General features: G+C 39.8%; 1 protein-coding gene across 2 annotated transcripts in view; it reads right to left on the reverse strand.

Moving 5' to 3' along the window:
* mamdc2a (MAM domain containing 2a) overlaps positions 1-27,319 on the reverse strand; it is a 63,633-nt gene that overhangs the window by 14,597 nt on the left and 21,717 nt on the right. For both annotated transcript variants that reach the window (XM_060907013.1, XM_060907014.1), the window contains exons 6-10: positions 26,360-26,616; positions 19,882-19,975; positions 18,545-18,691; positions 15,526-15,791; positions 11,396-11,492 (exon numbers count right to left, since the gene is read on the reverse strand). In XM_060907013.1, the coding sequence (XP_060762996.1) occupies positions 11,396-11,492; positions 15,526-15,791; positions 18,545-18,691; positions 19,882-19,975; positions 26,360-26,616 (861 nt within the window). The remainder of the gene's footprint in view (positions 1-11,395; positions 11,493-15,525; positions 15,792-18,544; positions 18,692-19,881; positions 19,976-26,359; positions 26,617-27,319) is intronic.

Below are 27,319 nucleotides of genomic sequence, written 5' to 3' on the forward strand. Positions count from 1 at the left end.
TATCGTGAGATTTTGAGTGAAAACCTCCTTCCATCAGCAAGGGCATTGAAGATGAAACGTGGCTGGGTCTTTCAGCATGACAATGATCCCAAACACACCGCCCGGGCAACGAAGAAGTGGCTTCGTAAGAAGCATTTCAAGGTCCTGGAGTGGCCTAGCCAGTCTCCAGATCTCAACCCCATAGAAAATCTTTGGAGGGAGTTGAAAATCCGTGTTGCCCAGTGACAGCCCCAAAACATCACTGCTCTAGAGGAGATCTGCATGGAGGAATGGGCCAAAATACCAGCAACAGTGTGTGAAAACCTTGTGAAGACTTACAGAAAACGTTTGACCTCTGTCATTGCCAACAAAGGGTATATAACAAAGTATTGAGATGAACTTTTGTTATTGACCAAATACTTATTTTCCACCATAATTTGCAAATAAATTCTTTAAAAATCAGACAATGTGATTTTTCTGGATTTTTTTTCTCATTTTGTCTCTCATAGTTGAGGTATACCTATGATGAAAATTACAGGCCTCTCTCATCTTTTTAAGTGGGAGAACTTGCACAATTGGTGACTGACTAAATACTTTTTTGCCCCACTGTATTGGCTCATTTGAAATTTCATGACAGCAACACATCTCAAAAAAGTTGGGACAGGGGCAATAAGAGGCTGGAAAAGTTAAAGGTACAAAAAAGGAACAGCTGGAGGACCAAATTGCAACTCATTAGGTCAATTGGCAATAGGTCATTAACATGACTGGGTATAAAAAGAGCATCTTGGAGTGGCAGCAGCTCTCAGAAGTAAAGATGGGAAGAGGATCACCAATCCCCCTAATTATGCGCCGACAAATAGTGGAGCAATATCAGAAAGGAGTTCGACAGTGTAAAACTGCAGAGTTTGAACATATCATCATCTACAGTGCATAATATCATCAAAAGATTCAGAGAATCTGGAAGAATCTCTGTGCGTAAGGGTCAAGGCCGGAAAACCATACTGGGTGCCCGTGATCTTCGGGCCCTTAGACGGCACTACATCACATACAGGCATGCTTCTGTATTGGAAATCATAAAATGGGCTCAGGAATATTTCCAGAGAACATTATCGGTGAATTGTGAAAATCTTTCACCCATAGAAAACATTTGGCGCATCATAAAATGGAAGATATGACAAAAATACTTAAGACAGTTGAGCAACTAGAATCCTACATTAGACAAGAATGGGTAAACATTCCTACCCCTAAACTTGAGCAACTTGTCTCCTCAGTCCCCAGACGTTTACAGACTGTTGTAAAGAGAAAAGGGGATGTCTCACAGTGGGAAACATGGCCTTGTCCCAACTTTTTTGAGATGTGGTGTTGTCGTGAAATTTAAAATCACCTAATTTTTCTCTTTAAATGATACATTTTCTAAGTTTAAATATTTGATATGTCATCTATGTTCTATTCTGAATAAAATATGGAATTTTGAAACTTCCACATCATTGCATTCTGTTTTTATTTACAATTTGTACTTTGTCCCAACTTTTTTGGAATCGGGGTTGTATTATGGCATGTTACAAAAAATAAAGAAAAAAATCAGAGTCCTCATCTCCAATTTACAAGTCCAACTGCAGTTAATGCACAAGTCCGAGTCCAAGTCCGAGTCATCAGTGCTCAAGTCCAACTGAAAAGTATGCCAGGTGACTGCCTCATGAAGATGGTTAAGATAATGCCAATAGTGTGCAAAGCATCACCAAGGTAAACAATTGCTACTTTGAAGAATCTCAAATATGAAACATATTTTGTTTCACACTTTTTTGCTTCCCACATAATTCCTTATACAGTTAGGTCCATATATATTTGGACACTGACACAAATTTTGTTTTTTTACCTGTTTACTGAAACATATTCAAATCATAGTTATATAATGGACATGGACATAAAGTCCAGACTTTCAGCTTTCATTTGAGGGTATCCACATTAAAATTGGATGAAGGGTTTAGGAGTCTCAGCTCCTTAGCATGTGCCATCCTGTTTTTAAAGGGACCAAAAGTAATTGGACAATTGACTCAAAGGCTATTTCATGGGCAGGTGCGGGCAATTCCTTCGTTATGTCACTCTCAATTAAGCAGATAAAAGGCCTGGAGTTGATTTGAAGTGTGGTGCTTGCATTTGGAAGATTTTGCTGTGAAGAAAACATGCAGTCAAAGGAGCTCTCCATGCAGGTGAAACAAGCCATCCTTAAGCTGCGAAAACAGAAAAAACCCATCCGAGAAATTGCTACAATATTAAGAGTGGCAAAATCTACAGTTTGGTACATCCTGAGAAAGAAAGAAAGCACTGGTGAACTCATCAATGCAAAAAGACCTGGACACCTACAGAAGACAACAGTGGTGGATGATCGCAGAATAATTTCCATGGTGAAGAGAAACCCCTTCACAACAGCCAACCAAGTGAACAACACTCTCCAGGAGGTAGGCATATCAATATCCAAATCTACCATAAAGAGAAGACTGCATGAAAGTAAATACAGAGGGTTCACTGCACGGTGCAAGCCACTCATAAGCCTCAGGAATAAAAAGGCTAGATTGGACTTTGCTAAAAAACATCTAAAAAAGCCAGCACAGTTCTGGAAGAACATTCTTTGGACAGATGAAACCAAGATCAACCTCTACCAGAATGATGGAAAGAAAAAAGTATGGCAAAGGTGTGGTACAGCTCATGATCCAAAGCATACCACATCATCTGTAAAACACGGCGGAGGCAGTGGGATGGCTTGGGCGTGCATGGCTGCCAGTGGCACTGGGTCACTAGTGTTTATTGATGATGTGACACAGGACAGAAGCAGCCGGATGAATTCTGAGGTATTCAGAGACATACTGTGTGCTCAAATCCAGCCAAATGCAGCCAAACTGATTGGTCGGCGTTTCATAATACAGATGGACAATGACCCAAAACATAAAGCCAAAGCAACCCAGGAGTTTATTAAAGCAAAGAAGTGGAATATTCTTGAATGGCCAAGTCAGTCACCTGATCTCAACCCAATTGAGCATGCATTTCACTTGTTAAAGACTAAACTTCAGACAGAAAGGCCCACAAACAAACAGCAACTGAAAACCGCTGCAGTAAAGGCCTGGCAGAGCATTAAAAAGGAGGAAACACAGCGTCTGGTGATGTCCATGAGTTCAAGACTTCAGGCAGTCATTGCCAACAAAGGGTTTTCAACCAAGTATTAGAAATGAACATTTTATTTACAATTATTTAATTCGTCCAATTACTTTTGAGCCCCTGAAATGAAGGGATTATGTTTAAAAAATGCTTTAGTTCCTCACATTTTTATGCAATCATTTTGTTCAACCCACTAAATTAAAGCTGAAAGTCTGAACTTCAACTGCATCTGAATTGTTTTGTTCAAAATTCATTGTGGTAATGTACAGAACCAAAATTAGAAAAATGTTGTCTCTGTCCAAATATTTATGGACCTAACTATATGTTCCAGGTCTTATTCCATAGTTTTGATGTCTTCAGTATTGTTCTACAATGTAGAAAATAGTCAAAATACAGAAAAACCTATGAATGAGTAGGCCTAGTAGAACACACTAGATTGAATATATATTTTCCATCGTGTTAAATATTTTTGGTAAAGGATTATGGTTGAGATTTGTTTAAATAAGGAAAACATACATATGTCTTCTATGAAATGTTTAACTCTTTGTCAGGACTGATTCACTGTCCATTCTCAGATTTTACTGGGACTCTGTTAAAAGCAGCATTAGCACTTTATTAAAAGGAATAAACTTGTTTTTTAGAAGCAGTTACTGTTAGACTATAAGTTACTGTCAGCCTGGATTTATATAGATCCATGATCTTAGTACCAATTCAAGTGATCCAGATTGGGTTTTCCATGTCAGATGTAGATTTTTTTTCCAATGAAATAAAAAGTCACAGACATTTCTCACTTCACTAATACTAGGTCTGTGTAGGACTCCTAGTCCCGTCTCTAGGCATGTTCTGTAATGGCTTGTACTCATGGACATTTCAACTTGGACTTAGTCTCAGTGTTGGGCAGAAAGTTTGACCAGAAGATTTGCTTATGAGGCAAATATAAACAACGACGGTAGTTCCCATGTGTACACATATTTCTTAACCTTTTGATAAGTAGCTTTGACTTTTACTAAATTATGCCCCCAAACAGTTTTCATTTTGAACTTAACTTTATGAAAAGCCTCATGGATGGCTCTCTTGAAGCTGCTTCATCAGGCAGACTGTCAATAATCTGAAATATAAAATAGTGTTGATTTGTTACCTTGCCTGCGATGGAGTAAGCGGGGCGAGGTATTGTAATCAGTGCCGTTTGTTTGTTTGTATGTCTGTCTGTTAACAATCTAGCGTCTAGACGGTTGCACCGATTGACTTCAAATTTTCAGGGTAGGTGGGCAATGGTCCGTAGATTACCCCCAAAATTTAATCAGGTAATCGGGTCAAGGTGAATGTCAAGGTCACCGGAAAGGTCAACCTTTTGGTCAAAATAACAAATTTTCCATTATAATTTAAAAATGGTTGCCAATAGACAGATGTTTACTATTATGAGCATCTAGGAACTCTCATATGACCTTTTATTTGGCACCATGATCTTTGACCTTGAGTGACCCTGAAAGGTTACACTCAAGGTCACGGATTTTCAGAGGGCTGTAACTTGAAAATGGTTGATGGTAGACAGATATTTACCGTTATCAACTTACAGGAAGTGCCATATGGGCTTTCATTTGGCACCATGACCTTTGACCTTGACTGACCTTGAAAGGTCAAACTCAAAGTCATGGGTTTTCAAAGGGCTATAACTTTAAAATGGTTCATGATAGCCAGATGTTTACCATTATCAACATATAAAAAGTCCCATATGGGCTTTCAGTTGCCACCATGACCTTTGACCTTGAATGACTCTGAAATGTCAAACTCAAGGTCATGGATTTTCATAGGATTTTCTATAACCTAACAGCTGATGATTGTGATGATTGTGTAAGTGGTTAGCACAGTTGCCTCACAGCAAGAAAGTTCTGGGTTCGAACCCAGCAGCCGGCGAGGGCCTTTCTGTGTGGAGTTTGCATGTTTTCCCCGTGTCTGTGTGGGTTTTCTCCGGGTGCTACGGTTTCCCCCACGATCCAAAGACATGCAGGTTAGGTTAATATGGGACGGCCTTGGGCTGAGGTGCCCTTGAGCGAGGCGCCTAACTCCCAACTGCTCCCCGGGCGCTGTTAGCATGGCTGCCCACTGCTCTGGGAATGTGTGTGTGCTCATTGCTCACATGTGTGTGCATGTGTGTGTTCGCTGCTTCAGATGGGTTAAATGCAGAGAGGAAATTTCACAAGTGTGTGATGAATAAAGTTGTGCTTTCTGTGGTTTCTTTTCTTCTTTCTATATAGGTATAAAATAAGTGCTGCCAGACGAGGTTTGTTTTGCCTGGCAATACTTGTTTCACACTTTTCTTGGTCATTACATAATTCCATGTGTGTTATTTCTGTGTGATTGTCTTTATATTTAGAAGCAATTGCTTCTTATAGAAAACAGGATAATCATTGATGCAATGCACGGATGAAACCAACTAGCTGTGCTTGACCTCAAAAATGGATTTGATGATTTTTGGTCTCAATCTTGACTTATACTTGCTTTCAATTGGACTTGACACCCGTAAGACTCAGTCTTGAGATAATCTTGTCTTGTCCTGGTTTTGAACTTGGTCTTTGGCTTGACAACTGTGGTTCTTATTCAGCCCTAACCTATTTCATACATAGATTTCAACCCATTTCTTTAGGTTTAGCAAGAACAATGTTAATACAGGATGTTCAAAAACTTTTGACTGGTACTATATGGATATCAAAAATGCACAGTTGATGATATGGTTTAATGCACTGTTTCATTATTCTTGGCCATCGACTTTGACATATACAGTAGTATTATGGTGTTTCCAAAAAAAAAAACAACAACAAGAAACATCATTTTAACAGCACAAATCAGCACAAACACATCACAAATAAATGTTACACAGTTCCTTTTTAGATGTGGTGCCAACTAACAAGAGTCCTCATCAAACAAAAGACTGGGTTTGTCACAATAACAATTAGAGCTACAGCCACAAATACACCAGAACCTACTTTTAGGTTCTGGTGTATTTGAGTGGCACGGTGGTGTAAGTGGTTAGCACTATTGCCTCACAGCAAGAAGGTCTGGGTTCGAACCCAGCGGCCGATGAGGGCCTTTCTGTGTGGAGTTTGCATGTTTTCCCTGTGTGGGTTTACTCCGGTTTCCCCCATGTTTCAAAGACATGCAGTTAGGTTAATATGGGATGGCCTTGGGCTGAGGTGCCCTTGAGCAAGGCACTTAACTCCCAACTGCTCCCTGGGTGCTGTTAGCATGGCTGCCCACCGCTCTGGGTGTGTGTGCTCATTGTGTATGTGTGTGTTCACTGCTTCAGATGGGTTAAATGCAGAGAGGAATTTCACAAGTGTGTGATGAATAAAGTTGTGCTTTCCTTCTTGGTTTTTTTTTCCTTTTTAATTTCCATTTCTTAACTTCTGCTGGACAGAAATAAATGGTTCTATCCAAACAGCCACTGACCCTTTAATGTCTGTTTCCACAAAAGCAGATGTCTTCTGTAACTATGGAGAGTATGAGATGATAAACAGCATTTCAGTGTTGCTGGTCGCATGGTTTCAAAACCACATTCAGTTCAACATAACAATGAAGCAATGAGCTACTTTTATACATTTTAAAGGGAAGTATACAGTCATGTAAAGAAGAAAGTACACCCTCTTTCAAGTCTAGGTTTTAAGTGTCAGGACATAATAAAAAAAAAAAAAATCATCTGGTCCTTACCAGGTCTTAAAATTAGTCAAATATAACCTCAGATGACCAATAACACATGACATATTCACCCTGTCCTTATTTATTTAACACAAAGTAAGCCAAAAATGCAGTAGCAGTGTGTGAAAAGTTAAGTACACACTTACTGCTTCCACAAAAATTATGAAGGCAGTTAGCAGCCAAATGTTGCTGATCAAATGAATTTGATTAATCAATCATCAGCAAGTGTGGCCACCTCTTAAAAAGCATAAGTTTTGGCAGTTTGCTGGTCTAGAGCACTCGTGTATGTTAACACAATGCCAAGGAGGAAAGACATCTGCAATGATCTTAGAGAAGCAATTGCTGCAGCGCATCAGTCTGGGAAGGGTTATAAGGCCATTTCCAAACAATTTGAAATCCATCATTCTACTGTGAGAAAGATTATTCAGAAGTGGAAACCATTCAAGACAGTTGCCAATCTTCCCAGGAGTGGACGCCCCAGCAAATTTACTCGAAGGTCAGACTGTGCAATGCTCAGAGAAACTACAAAAAAAACAAAAAACTAACAACTACATCTAGGACTCTACAGGCCACAGTTAGCATGTTAAATGTTAAAGTTCATGACAGTGCAATTAGAAAAAGACTGCGCAAGTATGGCTTGTTTAGAAGGGTTGCCAGAAGAAAGCCTCTTCTATCTAAAAAGAACATGGCAGCATGGCTTAGGTTTGCAAAGATGCATCTGAACAAGCCACAAGCCTTCTGGAACAATGTCCTTTGGACAGATGAGACCAAAGTCGAAATGTTTGGCCATAATGCATAGCGGCATGTCTGGTGAAAACCAAACACCTTATACCAACCATCAAGCACGGTGGTGGAGGGGTGATGATTTGGGCTTGTTTTGTAGCCACAGGGCCTGGGCACCTTGCAGTCATTGAGTAAACCATGAACTCCTCTGTATACCAAAGTATTCTAGAAGTAAATGTGAGGCCATCTGTCCAACAGCTAAAGCTTGGCTGCAACTGGGTCATGCAACAGGACAATGATCCCAAGCACACCAGCAAATCTACAGCAGAATGGCTGAAAAAGAAAATAATCAACGTGTTGGAATGGCCAAGTCAAAGTCCAGACCTCAACCCAATTGAAATGCTGTGGTGGGACCTTAAGAGAGCTGTGCATAAACAAATGCCCTCAAATATGAATGAACTGAAGCAATGTTGTAAAGAAGAGCAGGCCAAAATTCCTCCACAACGATATGAGAGACTGATAAAATCATACGGAAAATGATTGCTTCAAGTTATTGCTGCAAAAGGTGGTTCTACAAGCTACTGAATCATGGGGTGTACTTACTTTTTCCACACTTGGAGTCTGCATTTTCACTTAATTTTTGTTAAATAAATAATGACATGGTGGAATCTGTTGTATGTTGCTTTACACCTGAAGTTGGATTTGCAAAATTTTAGGACCTGGTAAGGATCAGATGATTTTTTTTGTTGTCTTGATTGGTAAAACCATGTAACTGGAAGAGGGTGTACTTTCTTTTTCACATAACTGTATATACTTATATATATTTCTCAGTAAGAAACGGTTCACCAAAATACAATATTACCTCACAGGTATTTAGCAAATACTCTTATCCAGAGCGATGGACAACAAACCCAGAGCAGCCTGGGGAGTAGGTGGGGGTTAGGTATCTTGCTCAAGGGCACTTCAGCCATTCCTGCTGGTCCAGGGAATTGAACCAATGACCTTTTGGTACCAAAGCTGCTTCAAATACTATGGCTTTACCTTGTACAGTACTACTAATAGCAACACCTGGCTTTTTTAGGCCCACTTTACAAGGGGACGGTCTGAAACAAAAACGCAAAAGTCCGTTTTCGTTCTCACTTTTTTCCGCATCTACACGACCGTTTTCAAGGAGGAAATCTGCGTCTATATGGTGACGCATAAATGTGTGGAATTCAATTGGATGTGCATGCCAGGTGGCTAGGTGGTGCTGTGAAAGACCTCCGCTATGTCTGCACGCATGCGCAACGTCTTCCGTCTTGTCTGATCTGCACATCTGCGCCGCGAAAACTTTGACTACTCTGGCTATGGTAAGTAAGAAAGTAAGTAAAAAAGTAAGAGCATACTATACCCACCTCTGTTCATTAAGGGTATATGTGCAGATTCGGTATAGATGTTCGAAGGACTCCTGGACGTTTATTAAAGCTGCCAGAGCAGCTTGAAGGTCCGTTGGATCGATGTAATCAGACATGCTCTTACTTTTTTACTTACTTTCTTACTTCCTGGGCTGGCATGTACAGTATATGACATATGTATGACGTAAACGCGTACCCGACGTGAGCAGATCCGAGCAGAGTTTCGCGTATTGGGTAGTTTAGACGGATATGCAATGGGGGCTGTTTTTAACTTATCCACTCTGGAAGGCGTTTTCAATTTTTTCCATTTTTCAGCCACGGAAATGCCGTCCCCGTGTAGACGAAAGGCACTTCCAATAAAATATTTAGTCGTTTTTACCCGACAGCGTCCTCGTGTAAACGGGCCCTTAGAGAGGGTATATACACTCAATGGTCACTTTATTAGGAACACCTGTACACCTGTTCATTCATGCACTTATCTGATCAGCCAATCATGTGGCAGCAGCACAATGCATAAAATCATATGTGTAAAGTGGACAATGGGTGTAAATATGTACATTTGCTCACCTTTAACTCACTTAGCAAAATGTTTTCCAAATTCCATCTCAGTAGAATATACAGCATAAAAACTCTTATAATAATAAACATGACCACATTTACAGCATTTGGCAGACACCCTTGTCTAGAGTGACTTACATGAATATATCTGAGAAGTTGAAGGTTAAGGGCTTTGCTCAAGGGACCAACAGTGACTCATGACCTTCTGAACAGTACTTGAATATCTTGGGCGGCACAGTGGTGTAGTGGTTAGCACGGTCGCCTCACAGCAAGAAGGTTCTGGGTTCGAACCCAGTGATTGGCAAGGGCCTTTCTGTGTGGAATTTGCATGTTCTCCCTGTGTCTGCGTGGGTTTCCTCCTGGTGCTCTAGTTTCCCCCACAATCCAAAGACATGCAGGTTAGGTTAATGTGGGATGGGCTGAGGCGCCCTTGAGCGAGGTGTATGTGTGTGTGCTCATTGCTCACGTATGTGTGTGTTCACTGCTTCAGATGGGTTAAATGCAGAGAGGAAATTTCACAAGTGTTTGATTAATAAAGTTGTGCTTTATTTCTTTTCTTTTTGCTTAAGCACTGAGTGTCCTGCCCATACATGTCAACCTTTGGTCAATCAAACCTGTATAACCAACCTCCAAAATCCGTATTTCCCTTATAAAATCCGTATAAGATGCAAATTAAAATAATTTACCTAAAATTTGAATGATAATTAACAATGATATATCCCCGTTACTTTTTATTCAATATTAATAACAATAAACCTTCAGAATGAATACAAAGCTCCAATGTCTGACAAAAACACAAAGTGTTATCAGCGTAGTTACGAAGGAAATACTTCGTTGTTTGGAGACAGGTTTCACCGAGCGGCTATTATGCGCGAGACTTCATATTAGCCACAAAGTCAGGAAAATCTGTTCGTAAAATTACGTTATAATGACCAAATACAATGAAAAGTATTTTTCCAGTCTCACCTGTGAAAGGTAATCCCATGTGATCTCGTTTGGACGGTAAACCTGTTGGTACAGTTAAACGCAGCACATGAATCTTTATTCTCTTTATTCTCGGCTACTGTCTAGACGCTATACCAGAGATGGTTGAAGAATCTCCACTTTGCCACATCCAATATGGCGGCGAGGATGACGTATGATTCTACGCAGAAGGCGGCGTCTATGTTTATATGTCTATGACTTCACGGTTGGTGAGATTCTCGCAATGCGGTGTGCGCATGATCAAAAGTGAAACGAAGTCTCGCTACCACAAGATAACGCGCGATTTCATAAGACTCTTTACTGGCTGTCTGTGGTGTACAGTACGTTTGTAAATGTTATGCGCTCTTTTATCATCGTGGGAATTGATTATAGCTCTAAATAAATATTGAAGTTTTTTTAAAGAATCCGTATAACTTTATTTATACTGTATGCCCGTATACTACGTTTATTGAATCAAATCCGTATAAAATACGGGCATTCTGTATAGGTTGACATGTATGCCTGCCTGAACCACTGCCCTCTGACTACCAAACTTTACTGAACAGCACAGACCTTTCTACAAATTCATCAGGCTCGTCGGGGAGGCTGGAGTCAATACCAGCTGACTTCAGGTGAGAGGCAGGGTACACCCTGTCTGCAGTCAGGGCTAACACACAGACAAACACCCTAGGGCCAATTTAGAGGAGCCAGCTGACCTAATCCAGATGTGTTTGGATTGTGGGAGGAAACCAGAGCACCTGGAAGAAACCTGTAGAGAGAACATGCAAACTCCACAGAAAGACCCCAGCTGGCCACAAGTTTCGAACCCAGAACCTTCTTGCTGTGAGGTGACAGTGCTAACCACGGCACCATCTATTCATTTACCAAATTCAGAAAAACACAGTTGCGAAATTTATGAAAGCGAGTCTAACCTGCCGTGATGCTACAGTCTCCAAGAGTGACCTTGATGTCATCCAGTGCTACAAGCCCACATTCCCAGAAGTTTCTGCAGATACTGACGAACACAATCTAAAATAAAATGTTACGCAAGAATGAATGCAATGACTTGGCTTTCTACCAAATGGAAATACAACCAAAACAATAAAAGATATTTCATATGCATTTAAATAGTCAAGTAGGCATACTGTCATAAAAACACTACGATGTGTCCAGTGAATATTCTGAAAGTGTGGGAACATAAAGAAAAGTCTACTGTGAATGTTCATTGAATTCACTATGAATTTACAGTATATTGAGATATTTATGATATACCATTTTGGTGATGCATTTTCATTAGTCCTGTGAGAAGTTAGCAGTTGTCTGTTGCTCTGATGTCACATGGGGACATCACTAGCATAGTTACAATGGTGTTCAATTAAAAATAAGGCCAAATAAAAAAAATAGTGTGTTTCCGGTAACCCGACCGATCGAGAATTTCCGCGTCGAAATTGCCGACCGTAAAGTTTTTATTACAAATTTCCCTCGATATTTTAGTGTAAGCGGCGTTAGTTTGTCATAATTTTTTGTTTCAACGCATTCAAGTTGTGAAAGAAACGATAAAAAGTAAAATGTTTCGCCACTTCTATCAGCCCTCCTGCATAAACATGGAAGCGCACTTGTATACTGAAGGAGGAAGGAAAACTGAGCCGAGCCGCCATTTTGAATCCTCATTCAAGGCTGTAATGCAAATTGCTTCCTTTTCAGTATACAAGTGCACTTCCATGGCAGGGAAAAACACTACATTTTGCCGCCTATGTAGTCCCCTATTTATACAAATAGGAGTCATTCAGGATTCAGCCATGTTTTTGCTCGGTGTTTTTGCTCGACCCAAGTTCTACAGTAGGCTAGGCTAGGCCGTCTGCTTTTAATGGAAGTAGCCTAGCCTAGGACGTTATTTTCACGTTATTTCTTGATAAGGTGTTTTCATGTTATTACATGAAAATATCATGAAATATCGCTTCCGTAGATCATAACTCGAACTCTCGCGATATTTTTTTTATTCGTTTAAAGATTTAAAACACTTATTTTATTATGATGTGTGGTATAAAGGATTCTGTGCCAAAATACTATTTTGTAAGATGTTTACTTGTGTTAATTTTTTCGAACAAAATAAAAAAAAATTAAGAAAAAAAAAACTTTCCTACCTACCGACCTTATTTTAGTATTTCATGTTACCGGAAACACACTTTTTTTTTTTTTTTGGCCTAAGAATATTCCAGTGACATTCAGTGCCATATTAATGAGAAATCCACTATAATTGGACTCAAAGCTGCAGAATACAATGCAGCTAAATTACAGGAGAGAGTCAGCTTGACTAGTTCCTGATCTTCGAGATGATCGATGATGAGTGTGATGTCATTGATGTTGGTATAAACAATGAAAGTTGAAGCTTTAGCAAGCTGGTCTGCTTGAGCAGAGCGTCCAGATGAAGAGATGAAAGAGCTGGACAGACTAAAGGATTAAAGCACTGCTACATCACGCTATTTACGTAGAGATAAATTCTCTTTATTTATTCTCTTGTAAGGCATTACTATCAGTACATAGTCAAAGTGCATTTTGGATAATTAACAGTTATTCCACGAAATTGAGTTGTACATAAGCCATTTACAATGAGATTGAGTGGAATAACTGTTTTATTCTATCCATATTCACTGGATATTGAGAAACAAAGCATTTTTATTGTTATTTTTTGCAAATTTGATCAATAAAAACTTTATACAAAATGTCCGACAAGATAATTTCTGCTTAGAATGTAAACAAACTGGCAAAATGACAGTAGGAATTTGTGAAAAATGTGATAATAATAATTATTATTATTAAAAAAATTTTAAAAAGGCACGTTCTTACCATCACATACTTTTATTCCATATTTTCTTCCCTTTTTTTGTATGTTTTGGGGTTTTGTTTTCGAGTAGTTTTTATTTCGTTCTCGGTTGGTTCAGCAACACGTGCCGCCATTTTGCTTTTCTCTACTCACGGTATTGCTGGGTTTCAGTCACATGACTTTTCTTAGTGGTTTTACCAGAAGTGAAACAGCTGGTGGTCTAAATAGCTGCCGTAGTGTAAACAACTAGTGATAACTTATCAGAGTACGCTCGTAATCTAGAAGCCACTGCTGGCTTTAGATAGATTCAGAAGATTGCTATGTGCAATGGAATCGACCCCTACAGTCTGGGAAGGAAGGATTTGTCATACAATCTGGAAAACTACGCTTCAGTCAAGTTCCCCGACATCTTGAACTATCTGGTGTTGCAGACGTCCTTCTACACCGCAAAACAGATGAAAGCGTGGAAGAGTATGGAGGCTTACAATTTTTTTGTATGTAGCTGGGTAAAGGTCCTCGGCATCAAGTCTCTGCCGAATGAATCCTGTATTGTTTTTGCCTGTACAAGTATGTTTTTTTAAGCTTTTTGTTCGCGTCTTTACAACAAAGCGCTGCAAGTTGAAGTGTAAACAAACAACAGTTGGCTTGATTCTCACTTGTGTTGGCTCTTATCTCTCAGGTAAATCATTCACAAAGATCATCAGAAACCCCTTTAAAGACCTGGATCTTAGTTAAACAAGACGGAGAAGTGATCACGGCGCATTGTAACTGTACGGCTGGGGAAGAATTTTGTCGCGACCTTCATGCATATGGACTTTGTGAGGAGGAAACAAAGAAACAGCTGGGGACTTTAGCGCTTCGTGACTAAAAAAAGTACCGTAAAATAACGACACATAGCAAGAAAAGTACTTGGAAAACACTAAGGCCGTAGCTGAGAGGGAGATACAAACCTTTCACCAAGTGATCACTGCAAACTCGAGCATGCTTCGACTCAGCTCCCTTTGATTTCACTGAGAGGTTCAAAACCCACCTTTCTCGACGTCTTTTTGTGAAATCCTGTGTTCGTTCACCCTTTTTTATTAGTTCATGGGGAACCCTGAAGAAACTTATCAGTTTCACAGTTTGAGCAATTTGAACAACCTTAACCCTTTGGCGACTGACCCCTTGAAAATCGTTCCTCCAGGAACGATGACGTTTCAGTTGTCAAGACAACGGAAAAACTAAAATACAAGAGCATTTTGTTTTGTGCACAAGAGCATTGTGACGTATCTTTCTGTTTTGTATTTTAGTTTTTCCGTTGTCTTGACAACTGAAACATCATCGTTCCTGGAGGAATGATTTTCAAGGGGTCAGTCACCAAAGGGTTAAACAATACAAGTGTAAGGCATTTTTCATGCGAACAATGCACCTTCTCCATACAAACGCTTTGTCAGCTGAGCTTTGGTAGACCACCAGCTAAAGTTTTGAATAACTAATGAGGCGGATGTGACATCACGTGAAACCCAGCAATACGAGCTGATAGCCTAGTAGTAGAGTAGCCAATCAGAGCATGCGATTGCTCATATCCAGTGCGGATAGAATAATGCTGGATATCATCTAATCTTTTGTGTAAATGAAAGTCATATTATTAATATATTTATATAAATTATAATTATATAAATAATATGTATAAGGTATATTATTTATGATTATACATTTTGATAAGCAAGACATTCAGAGTGGATTTTTTCTTTAAGGCTTATACTTGGTCTTATCCAAAACTGGGAGACTTTGGCTCAACTGTTCAGTTATCTTCTTCGAAAATTATTCACTAATAACATATTGAATCCCGAGGCTTACTACAAGAATTCTTTATGTCATTTTAAAAGCTTGATTACAATTGGCCCAGAGTCCTGCAGCATGTCATTTTCCATCTCACGTTAAAACTACAGTATGGCTTAATCTTTAACAGCAAATTTCCAGTGTTTACTGTGAATCTCTTTTCACAACTTTTAAGGACTTGATTTGTCATCGCATAGTTAGAGATGTAGCTTCCATCAATCATTGCGAACTTCCCTTTCATTTCACAGCCAGTAATGTATGCACTAAACTGAAGGAGGATTTAGTTTTGACAGATTTTCACTTATTTAAAAGCAACAGTATAACCTGAACCGAATCACAAATATTAAGCTGAGCTTCTCAAACTTTTTTGGAAGCAATATGTAATTACTGTATAACATTGATATTCATCTTTCTTACCTTAGTTGGCATTGGCCTCTGATATGAAATGTCCACTTCTGTCCACACATCTCTGGAGCTCTCAGACACTGTCCAGATCTTAGCCTGAGCTACGTTCTGCTCATCATAGACATACAAGGCCAGGGTTCTGTCAATCTTCCTTAAGCCATGTAGGGCATAATAGAACCTGAGACAATATTTGTGGTTCCCTGGCAGAAAGGGCCCATGCAGGCGGCTCACATAGCCCATGCGGGATTTGGAACGAGTGTTGGCGAGGAGGAACCAACCTGGAGGACACAGTTACAGTATTGAAAAATCACTTTTTGTGAAATGTGCTGTTTTTTTGTCCTGTGCACTCAGAGATAAAAGGTTTTAGCACCATAAATAAATCAGTGGTTCTCAAAGTTGGGTCTGTGAAGCAGAGATCACAAACCAGCATTATCATTATTATACAAGTCATTACTCTATCCACATTCACTGGATGTGACCAATCGTGCACTCTGATTGGCTACTCTACTACTAGGCTATCAGCTCATATACTGTGAGTAGAGAAAAACAAAATGGCGGCGTGTTGCTGAACCAACCAAGGATGAAATAAAAACCCTACTCGAACACCCCCCCCCCCCCCCCCAAAAAAAAGCAACAAAATATGGAATAAAACTATTTGATGGTAAGAACGTATCTTTTTTTTCAAGAATTATTATTATAGCGTTTTTCACAAATTGCTACTGGCAATTTCGCCAGTTTGTTTACATTCTAATCGGAAATTATTTTGTCAAACGTTTTGTAGTAAGTTTTTATTTATCGAATTTGGAAAAATAAAAATGCTTTGTTTCTCAAAATCCAGTGAATGTGGATAGAATAAAACAGCTATTCCACTCAATCTCGTCATACAAGGCTTATAACCAACTCAGTGTTATGCGCCTCGTCGGCTATCAGCTCATGTATGACTCGATTTCATGGAATAACTGTTAAATATATTTATTATTAAGTTTTTATAGGTGTTAGCTTATATTTGATTGGTCACTTGAAATGACTGGATTTAATCCAAACCTTAATAACGTACAAACAAGTAGGCCTGGAGATAATGACAATTTGACTCTCATAAAGTTCTGAATGGGACGTTCAGGAATCAAACACTATATTACATTACAGTAATTTAGCAGACGCTCTTATCCAGAGTGACGTACAACATACCCAAAGCAGTCTGGGGAGCAGTTGGGGGTTTGGTGCCTTGCTCAAGCGCACTTCAGCCATTCCTGCTGGTCCAGGGAATCAAACCAGCAACCCTTTGGTCCCAAAGCTGCTTCTCTAACTTTTAGGCCATGGCTTCCCCAAGTATGAGTTCAGTAAGTTGCGTGAAATAAACCCAGACAAGGTGATGCAGGACTTGAATCACCCTGAAGGGGCTTATTTCATGAGAACGACCGGCTCGCTGTACATTATCACTTATTACACGGCTACATACTAAAGATCAATAATTTGACAAGAAACATTGATTTAAAAATTATTTTCTTGCTTCCACTAATGATGTGGTCCACAGCAACGGTCTGTTATAAAGAACAAACAGACCGCTGAATGTCGTAATTGACCAATCAGAATTGAGTATTCAAATAAGCTGTGTAATAAATAGCAAAGATATTATTGCACACATACAGATAATGAGATCAATATTTGAATAGTTGGATTATGTTCATAAAATAAAAACATACAGAAGTTGTCTAAAGATGTTTTTTTTTTTTAAATAAAGGTTTCTCTGCCTGAAGAACTTTGAGAACCCATAGCCTCAAGGATTATTAGCTGATCCGGCCAATAGGTGATGAGTTTATGCCATCACATGCTGTCCGTTGTCCGTCCGGCGTCGTCTACATTTCAGGAAAATCGATTCTTCTCTCTCAATTCTTCACCGATTTTTATTCTTTTTAGCAGGAAGATCGGTCTGCCTGGGGTGCAATAGCTTCTACCGAAATTTGCATAATTGCGATTAATAATGAAGATATGGAGTAATTAAGCCTTAACGAGCAGTTTCCACACAAATTGCTTCTTCTCCCTCAATTCTTCACCGATTTTGATTCTTTCTGGCATGAAGGTAGGGATCCCTAGGGTGCATATAACTTCTACCCAGATTTGCTTAATTACAATTATTAATGAAGTTATGGACGAATTAAGCCTTAATGAGCAGTTCAACAAAAATCACTTCTCAGTCAATTCCTCACCGTTTTGGATTCTTTCTGGCAAATAAGTTGGTATTCCTAGGGTGTATATCGCTTCTACAGTATATATAGCTTGTATAAAGTGTATATAGCTTGCAACATTTATTGCACAAGGTGGCCCACTTTAGATCGTTCCTTCTGGACTAGACAGGGCCAGAGTGAGCTACGCCGTCATTGACGGTCTCATTTGTTCATCCCTCTGGAGGAAACTTTAAAAGTTTCACAAAGAACCCAACAGCAAACGGGTTTTGTTTCAGGAAAGTTTCCAAATAGAACTGCTTTATATAGCTAACTCAAGAGTTTCTTTAATGCAAAAGGCATCCACGGTAAATATACTATCAATTTCTCGAGTTTCCTCGGGTCGATAATATCATAACATGTAGTCATTGTGGAAAAAATAGATTACAAGGTCTTCAAAGTATCCTGTAAATATTTCCAGTACTTCTGAAATGTGCACTTGGCAGTTGCTAATAGCAACGCTAGTGTGTGTTCACAAACCAACCAGCAATGCCACACTGCGAAATTAATGCTGTGTAGCAAGTATGTTAACTTGCTTGTTAAATACATAGCTTTAATGAATTTGAATAAATAAGTGAACTCCTAGTTTTCCACAGACCTTGGTCCAAATATGGCACTAGTTTTGCTCGCTCTCTGTGTCAGCTTCGACCGGTTCACTCAGAAATACTGAATATCTTCCTTTGGGAAAATGTCTAGTACTGTGATAAAATACTTTCACCATCTTTATCGTCTGTTAGATTTAAGTAGGGAACTATATTTCCACAAAAAAAAAAGTGGTTGGTGATATTAAAGACCGTCTCACTACATACCGTCGCCGTTAGTGTGGTCTCCAATCCTGTAGGCGTTTGGTCTCACAGACACTCTGTTCCACACAGGGCCTCTGAACTGTTCCTGATAGTACTGACACAAATTCTCCTCGAAATCACAGTTCGCCACGGAGGGGTCAAAGATACGCTCTGGGGGAAGGTTGCACAAGCAAACAACATTAGTCATCAGACGAGGAGAACATGTTTTGAGTTTAAGATCCAACAAAAAAAATGCTGAGCATAATGGTACTTTCCTGACTGTTTAAAGTATGGAAATATTTCATATATCCTCCATGTGTGGGAGGAAAAAACTCATGGCACATGGACAAGTAACACAAGCATGTCTCCTCTGTTAACAGGCAGCAGATTTGTCTTGAGAAGCAGTGATTATTACTGTTTATTACGGTAACTCTCTTAACACTGGAAACACCCTCAAACACATCACTGAGGATTTCTATCTTCTGTCCTTTCCGGGACCCGAATAATAATAAAATCATAATATAAGAAGCACAAAACTTGGAAAAGTAGCAGAAGGGAATGTTCAGGTTTATTTTATTTTTTTTATAAAGTAGGTGACATAAAATGTTTCATGCTCCCCACGTTTTCATGTTTTCAACATACAGTGTTGTGCAAAAGTCTTAGCCCCCTCCCCATTTTTTTCATACAAACTTTGTTCTAGATTTCTATTTTATGACTTCTACATTATCGATTCAAAACATTACAAAAACATTTTAGAGTCCAAGCGTTCATTTTCCAGCACAAAGTTAAATGTTATAGAAAAAAAAAGTTTGTATCTGAGCAGCATATTCCATAAGAGAGCACTTTTCAGATTAAAAAAGAAAACATAATGAAGGCTACGAGGCGTTGGTGCAAAATGAAGAAGCGAGTGTGACCATCAAAGTGTCGAGAAGAACTGGAGCTGGTTCTGTAAGATGCTCAGTAAAACCTACAGCTCGTTTCCTTATAAAACTGCACTCATTGTACCTGAGACTACTATTTTATTTTATTTTTAAAGCAAAGGGTCGTCTCACACCAAATATTGACTTTGTTTCATTTATTATGGCTTACTGATTACTGTTTATAGTATTTTTTTAATGTTGTAACATTTCATTTCATTATTTTTAAGCCATTTTTGGTCGACAGCATGCCTAAGACTTTTGCACAGCACTGTATAGGTTATATTTCTTTTCATTTTAGCAGTGTGAATATTTGACGTTTTCTCCAGTTACCATAAAATACAAAGCATGAAAGCAGCGTTCAGATTAAAGCAGTGTGAGGTTTTGAATCAGGAAGTGCTCCATAATAGGATATTAGTCTTTATGAAACATGCCTATACTGACGTGTTGCGTTGTGGCAGAACTCAGGAGAAAAGGTGATGTCATCCACCGCTACACAGCCGCCATTAGGACTGTTGAACGCTACCTCATACACCACCTTGAGTCACACAAAGAACAAAAGATTATACGTACAAAGCTTAAACATGTCAGACCTATAGCTTGACGAGCTCATGTTTTGGTTATTTCTTCCAAAAACTGTCAAGTTAAACCTATTAGCGCTGAAGCATTCCAGTATAAAAACAATAAGCTGTGGACAGTTGATAAACACCAAACACCATCTGCCTGAGATGATATCCGGACCCCACTCAAACACTCCCTCTTTATTTATATAGAGCTGAAGTGCTGGCTGTACAAACCCAAGCACAGCGGTTGAGACTAGACTTCTGCAAGCTGTTTACAACTACAGAGATGACAAAACCAAGACGACGTTCTCCACTTTCTCCTTCAAGACCACAACATTATCTTGTGAATTTTGTGATCCAGATACATTACATTTGGCATGATAATACTATTACATTACAGTGTAGTGTGTGTCATGAAATATACAAACATATTACCACGTGGTTCTGGTTGATGGAAGATAAGGATGTAATCGAATATGAATACACTGCTCAGTGTGAACAAATGTATTCTAAACAGATACAAATACAGATATGAATAGGAGGCACACTATTTGTTTTTATTCCTTTAATTTTTATTGTATGTTTTCGGAAATCTTGCCAGAAAGGTTGACATGGCATCTGATTGAGATGAGATAAAATAAGTCATGCTCTGTGATGACCTGGCGACTTGTCCAGGGTGTACCCCGCCTTTCGCCCGTAGTCAGCTGGGATAGGCTCCAGCTTGCCTGCGACCCTGTAGAACAGGATAAAGCGGCGAGAGATAATGAGATGAGATAAAAATAAGTCAAGTGAGCAGGAGTTTTTTACTTAAATGCAGGTAAGCGGTCTAATTAACAGTTATTACATGAACTGAAGTCGTAAATGGGCTGACAGCCAATGAGGCGAGTAGCTATAAGCCATGTACGACGAGATTGAGTGGAATAACTGTTTTATTCTATCCACATTCAGTGGATTTTGAGAAACAGAGCATTTTTATTTTTTGCAAATTCGATAAATAAAAACTTTCTACAAAACGTCCGACAAAATAATTTCCACTTAGAATGTAAACAAACCGGTGAAATGACAGTAGCAATTTGTGGAAAATGCTATAATAATAATTATTATTGAAAAATAACAAAAGATACATTTTTACCATCAAATACTTTTATTCCATATTTTGTTCCTTTTTTTTTGTATTTTTTGGGGTTTTGTTTTTGAGTAGAGTTTTTATTTTGTCCTCGGTTGGTTCAGCAACACGCTCCGCCATTTTGTTTTTCTCTACTCATGGTATACCGTATGAGCTGATATCCTAGTAGTGGAGTTGCCAACCTCATATTGCTCATATCCAGCGAATGTGTATAGAATAAAAATGGTCATCGCATAGATAGTATTCTCAAGGGTGTGTCTTTTGTGTCCAAGTCATCAGTGCTCAAGTCCAAGTCGAGTCACAAGTCCTTAAAATTGGACTCAAGTCTGAGCCCTGGACTCAAGTACAACCCCGCTTCCAAAAAAGTTGGGACAAAGTACAAATTGTAAATAAAAACGGAATGCAATGATGTGGAAGTTTCAAAATTCCATATTTTATTCAGAATAGAACATAGATGACATATCAAATGTTTAAACTGAGAAAATGTATCATTTAAAGAGAAAAATTAGGTGATTTACCAGCCATGTTTCCCACTGTGAGACATCCCCTTTTCTCTTTACAACAGTCTGTAAACGTCTGGGGACTGAGGAGACAAATTACTCAAGTTTAGGGATAGGAATGTTAACCCAGCCCTGTGATGACCTGGCGACTTGTCCAGGGTGTACCCCGCCTTTCGCCCGTAGTCAGCTGGGATAGGCTCCAGCTTGCCTGCGACCCTGTAGAAGGATAAAGCGGCTAGAGATAATGAGATGAGATGAGATGAGAATGTTAACCCATTCTTGTCTAATGTAGGATTCTAGTTGCTCAACTGTCTTAGGTCTTTTTTGTCGTATCTTCCATTTTATGATGCACCAAATGTTTTCTATGGGTGAAAGATCTGGACTGCAGGCTGGCCAGTTCAGTACCCGGACCCTTCTTCTACGCAGCCATAATGCTGTAATTGATGCAGTATGTGGTTTGGCATTGTCATGTTGGAAAATGCAAGGTCTTCCCTGAAAGAGACGTCATCTGGATGGGAGCATATGTTGCTCTAGAACCTGGATATACCTTTCAGCATTGATGGTGTCTTTCCAGATGTGTAAGCTGCCCATGCCACACGCACTAATGCAACCCCATACCATCAGAGATGCAGGCTTCTGAACTGAGCACCGATAACAACTCGGGTCATCCTTCTCCTCTTTAGTCCGAATGACACAGCGTCCCTGATTTCCATAAAGAACTTCAAATTTTGATTCGTCTGACCACAGAACAGTTTTCCACTTTGCCACAGTCCATTTTAAATGAGCCTTGGCCCAGAGAAGACGTCTGCGCTTCTGGATCATGTTTAGATACAGCTTCTTCTTTGAACTATAGAGTTTTAGCTGGCAATGGCGGATGGCACGGTGAATTGTGTCCACAGATAATGTTCTCAGGAAATATTCCTGAGCCCATTTTGTGATTTCCAATACAGAAACATGCCTGTATGTGATGCAGTGCCGTCTAAGGGCCCGAAGATCACGGGCACCCAGTATGGTTTTCCGGCCTTGACCCTTACGCACAGAGATTCTTCAAGATTCTCTGAATCTTTTGATGATATTATGCACTGTAGATGATGATATGTTCAAACTCTTTGCAATTTTACACTGTTGAACTCCTTTCTGATATTGCTCCACTATTTGTCGGCGCAGAATTAGGGGGATTGGTGATCCTCTTCCCATCTTTACTTCTGAGAGCCGCTGCCACTCCAAGATGTTCTTTTTATACCCAGTCATGTTAATGACCTACTGCCAACTGACCTAATGAGTTGCAATTTGGTCCTCCAGCTGTTCCTTTTTTGTACCTTTAACTTTTCCAGCCTCTTATTGCCCCGTCCCAACTTTTTTGAGATGTGTTGCTGTCATGAAATTTCAAATGAGCCAATATTTGGCATGAAATTTCAAAATGTCTCACTTTCGACATTTGATATGTTGTCTATGTTCTATTGTGAATACAATATCAGTTTTTGAGATTTGTAAATTATTACATTCCGTTTTTATTTACAATTTGTACTTTGTCCCAACTTTTTTGGAATCGGGGTTGTACTACAAGCCTGACTGATATCCATCTGTCCACTATTTGTGCTACACGTAGCCTATTATATTCCTCACTGTGAATGAGGAGTTACAGTTGTGGTCAGAAGTTTACATACAGTAACATGAATGTCATCTTGGATATGAATGTCATGGCAATATTTGGGCTTTCAGTAATTTCTTTGAACTGTTCTTTTTCTGTGGCAGAATGATTGTACAGCATACATCTTTAATTTAAAAAAACACTCGAATTTGGTGCACAAGTTTTAATTTTCTTTGGGTTTTCTGAAATCAACACAGGGTCAAAATTATACATACAGGATCAAAAATATACATACAGCACACCTAATATTTGGGTAAAATGTCTCTTCGTGGTGGCACGGTGGTGTAGTGGTTAGCGCTGTCGCCCCACAGCAAGAAGGTCTGGGTTCGAGCCCCGTAGCCAGCAAGGGCCTTTCTGTGCGGAGTTTGCATGTTCTCCCCGTGTCCGCGTGGGTTTCCTCCGGGTGCTCTGGTTTCCCCCACAGTCCAAAGACATGCAGGTTAGGTTAACTGGTGACTCTAAATTGACCGTAGGTGTGAATGTGAGTGTGAATGGTTGTCTGTGTCTATGTGTCAGCCCTGTGATGACCTGGCGACTTGTCCAGGGTGTACCCTGCCTTTCACCCGTAGTCAGCTGGGATAGGCTCCAGCTTGCCTGCAACCCTGTAGAGCAGGATAAAGCAGCTAGAGATAATGAGATGAGAGATGAGATGTCTCTTCGTAAGATTCACCTTGACCAAACATTTTTGTTTACTATGAACAAGCTTCTGGCAGAATTCTGGTTGGATATTTCGCGACTCTTCATGGTAGAAGTGGTAGAGTTCAATTAATTTTTTTTTCTTGGCATGGACTCAACTTATGAGCACAGTCCATATATTTTTAATAGGGTTGAAGTCAGGACTTGTTTTAAGCTTAATATTAGCCTGCTTTGTCCTCCACAACCAGCTCTGATGCATGTTTGGGTTCATTGTCCTGTTGTAACTCCCAAGTCCCAAGTCATGTTCAAGTTTCTGATGGTTTATGCTGAAGAATTCTGAGGTAGTCCTCCTTCATTATTCCATCCACTTTGTGCAATGAACCAGTTCCACTAGCAGCAAAACAGCCCCAGAACATGATAATCCTACCACCACCACCAGCTGGTACAGTGTTCCTCTGTACATGGTGGTCATTGTGCCCAAACAACTCAATCTTTGTCTCATCTGACCATACAGCTTTCCTCCAGAAGGCTTTTTTCTTTGTCTGTGTGGTCAGCTTCAAACTTTAGTTAAGCTTGAAGGTGTCAATTTTGGAGCAGGGGGTTATTTCTTGGATAGCAGCCTCTTAGTCCATGGTGATCTGAACTGTAGACAGTGATCCATCAGCTTCCAGTTCATGGCAGGGCTGTGACATGGTGGTTCCTGACCATCTAAACCAATTTCCTTTCAGCTGAGGGTGACAGTTTGGGTTTTCTTGAAGCAAAGTGACTACACTTCACAATAACTTGGATACAACTGTTTGAACTGATCTTGGAATTTGCAGTTGTTTAGAAATGGCTCCAAGAGACATTCTGGAGTTGTGTACCGTATATCTGCAATCCTCTTTCTCAGATCTGCACTGAGCTCCTTGGACTTTCCCATTTTACTGTGTGTTGGTCAATCCAATGAGTGCTGTAAACAAACCCTTTTTATGAAGGCACAGAGAAGCTACCAGCTGTAGTCAATCATGATCACTAACAGGAAGTTAAGAGACCTTGGCCTTGGCAAGATAAGAGACATTTTGGAAGTTTCAGCACCTCTGAATTAATAATCTAAGCGAGTGTATGTAAATTTTTGACCCTGTATGTATAATTTTGACCCTGTGTTGATTTCAGAAAACCCAAATAAAATTAAAGCTTGTATACCAAATTCTAGTGGTTTTTTTTTAATTAAAGATGTATGCTGTACATTCTGCCACAGAAAAAGAACAGTTCAAAGAAATTACTGAAAGCCCAAATATTGCCATGACCTTCATATCCAAGGTGACATTCACGTCACTGTATGTAAACTTCTGACCACAACTGTATGTGCGCCTTGAAAGGAAGGAAATAAGGGAAGAGAAAAAAAAATAAGGTGGTGGTGTGGGGCGGGGGAGGGGGGTGTCATGAGATAAACCATACTAATGAAGGGAATGAAGGAAAACCCTATGGACACTAATATAATGATACGGGATTGGATACAAAGCTATTTTAGGTTACATGTGTATAAAATCTGGCCTTACAAGCATCTGGCTTTTTTCATTTTCTTTTTTTTAATAATTCTGTTCTGTGAATAAATGAGTCTCACAGCTACCTCTTGGCTGCCTGCCTGTTTGACAATCAACAGAAGTTGGAGCTTGCATAACAGGACTTTCCTTCAACACACCAAGATCTTTCAATCCCTAATTCCTACATCTCAGCCGAAACAGGCATCCCAAAGCGATGAAACATATACCAAACCTGAATGTAACAGCTGTTTCTGAATTTTCTACACAACAGCCAGAAAGAATGCTGACCCGCTGTCCGGGTGAACCATTGGAAGCTGCTTTTTTTCCCCCCTGACACTGTGTTTCCATGTGTTTCAGGCTCACAGGCTCACAGGCAGATTGATGGGTCGGCTCCACCGCTGTCCTACATTCCAGCGCCTGCTGTGGCCGGATTTCATTATGAATACTAAGGTAAGAGAAGCAAAGGAAGAACACTAGAAAAACCCTCAGATGGCTTGCAAAGATGAAGTGCAGACATTGAGCTGATCTGTTTAAGCTCATCATTTCAGCAGAATAAAGATTGCACTATTTACAATGTCTTTGTAGTCACATAACATACACTACATTATGCTGTGATTAATTATTGTTGAGAAACCAATTAAATCTGTGTGAGGTGGAAACGTTTTAAAGGAGCAGTTTGTCATTTTTGGAACGTTTTGCTGCCTGCGAGGCATTTTCAACTGCAGTAAAAACGTCGAAGCTGACCCAACTAACTGACCCGATCCTCACTGCTGAAATTCAAAAAAGTTGCATTTTAGTAAATAGTGTCAGAGCTGAGCACTTAGAAAACATTGGCAGTGAAGAACCTAGTGAGATCATGTACAACAGCAAGTACAGTACAACTGCATCAACAATATTATTCACTTAACATTTCTGGCACTGACCTCTGAAGGATGGTGCACCTTTATGTCCACCTGCACTAGTTTCCAGGTGGACGTGGCGTATACATCTGGCCTCCAAATCTCCTCATAGTGGCCCAGCAGGTCTCTAGTGAACACAGAGAAGAAGTTGCCCATGGATTGGTTCCTCTGGTAGTAGAAGGACAAGCAGCCGGACATGGGAACAGTGATCATGGGCGACACAAGTTTTGCCACCTCTTGGAACTCCTTGGTGTAAAGTGAGCTGACATACAGGTAGCGACCTGGTTCAGAACATTAAAAATTATTAGACATACAGGACACTTTTTCGATGGAATAAAAACATCTGTTCTATTCCCTTCTAGCAGGTTTCATTCGTTTGGTTTGATAGCATGCAATATTGTTCACATATCACTTATCCTACGTGTATTCTACCCAATGGAGAATGAGCATTGAATATGGTTTACAATACTGCATGATTATCAAGACATAACATCACACATCAGAAATGTAAAACTTTCGTGCTAGCGAGCAACTGTGACAATTTGTAAACAAACATGGCCACCAGATTTGCTTCGTTAAATACAGAAGATTTTGAGAGAATTTTGAAAGACACGTTGAACACCTGAAAGGAATGCCTCATCTCATCTCATCTCATCTCATCTCATTATCTCTAGCCGCTTTATCCTGTTCTACAGGGTCGCAGGCAAGCTGGAGCCTATCCCAGCTGACTACGGGCGAAAGGCGGGGTACACCCTGGACAAGTCGCCAGGTCATCACAGGGCTGACACATAGACACAGACAACCATTCACACTCACATTCACACCTACGGTCAATTTAGAGTCACCAGTTAACCTAACCTGCATGTCTTTGGACTGTGGAGGAAACCGGAGCACCCGGAGGAAACCCACGCGGACACAGGGAGAACATGCAAACTCCGCACAGAAAGGCCCTCGCCGACCACGGGGCTCGAAGCCGGACCTTCT

This window comes from Neoarius graeffei, chromosome 24 (assembly GCF_027579695.1).
Source record: "Neoarius graeffei isolate fNeoGra1 chromosome 24, fNeoGra1.pri, whole genome shotgun sequence".
In the NCBI taxonomy this organism is placed as follows: domain Eukaryota; kingdom Metazoa; phylum Chordata; class Actinopteri; order Siluriformes; family Ariidae; genus Neoarius; species Neoarius graeffei.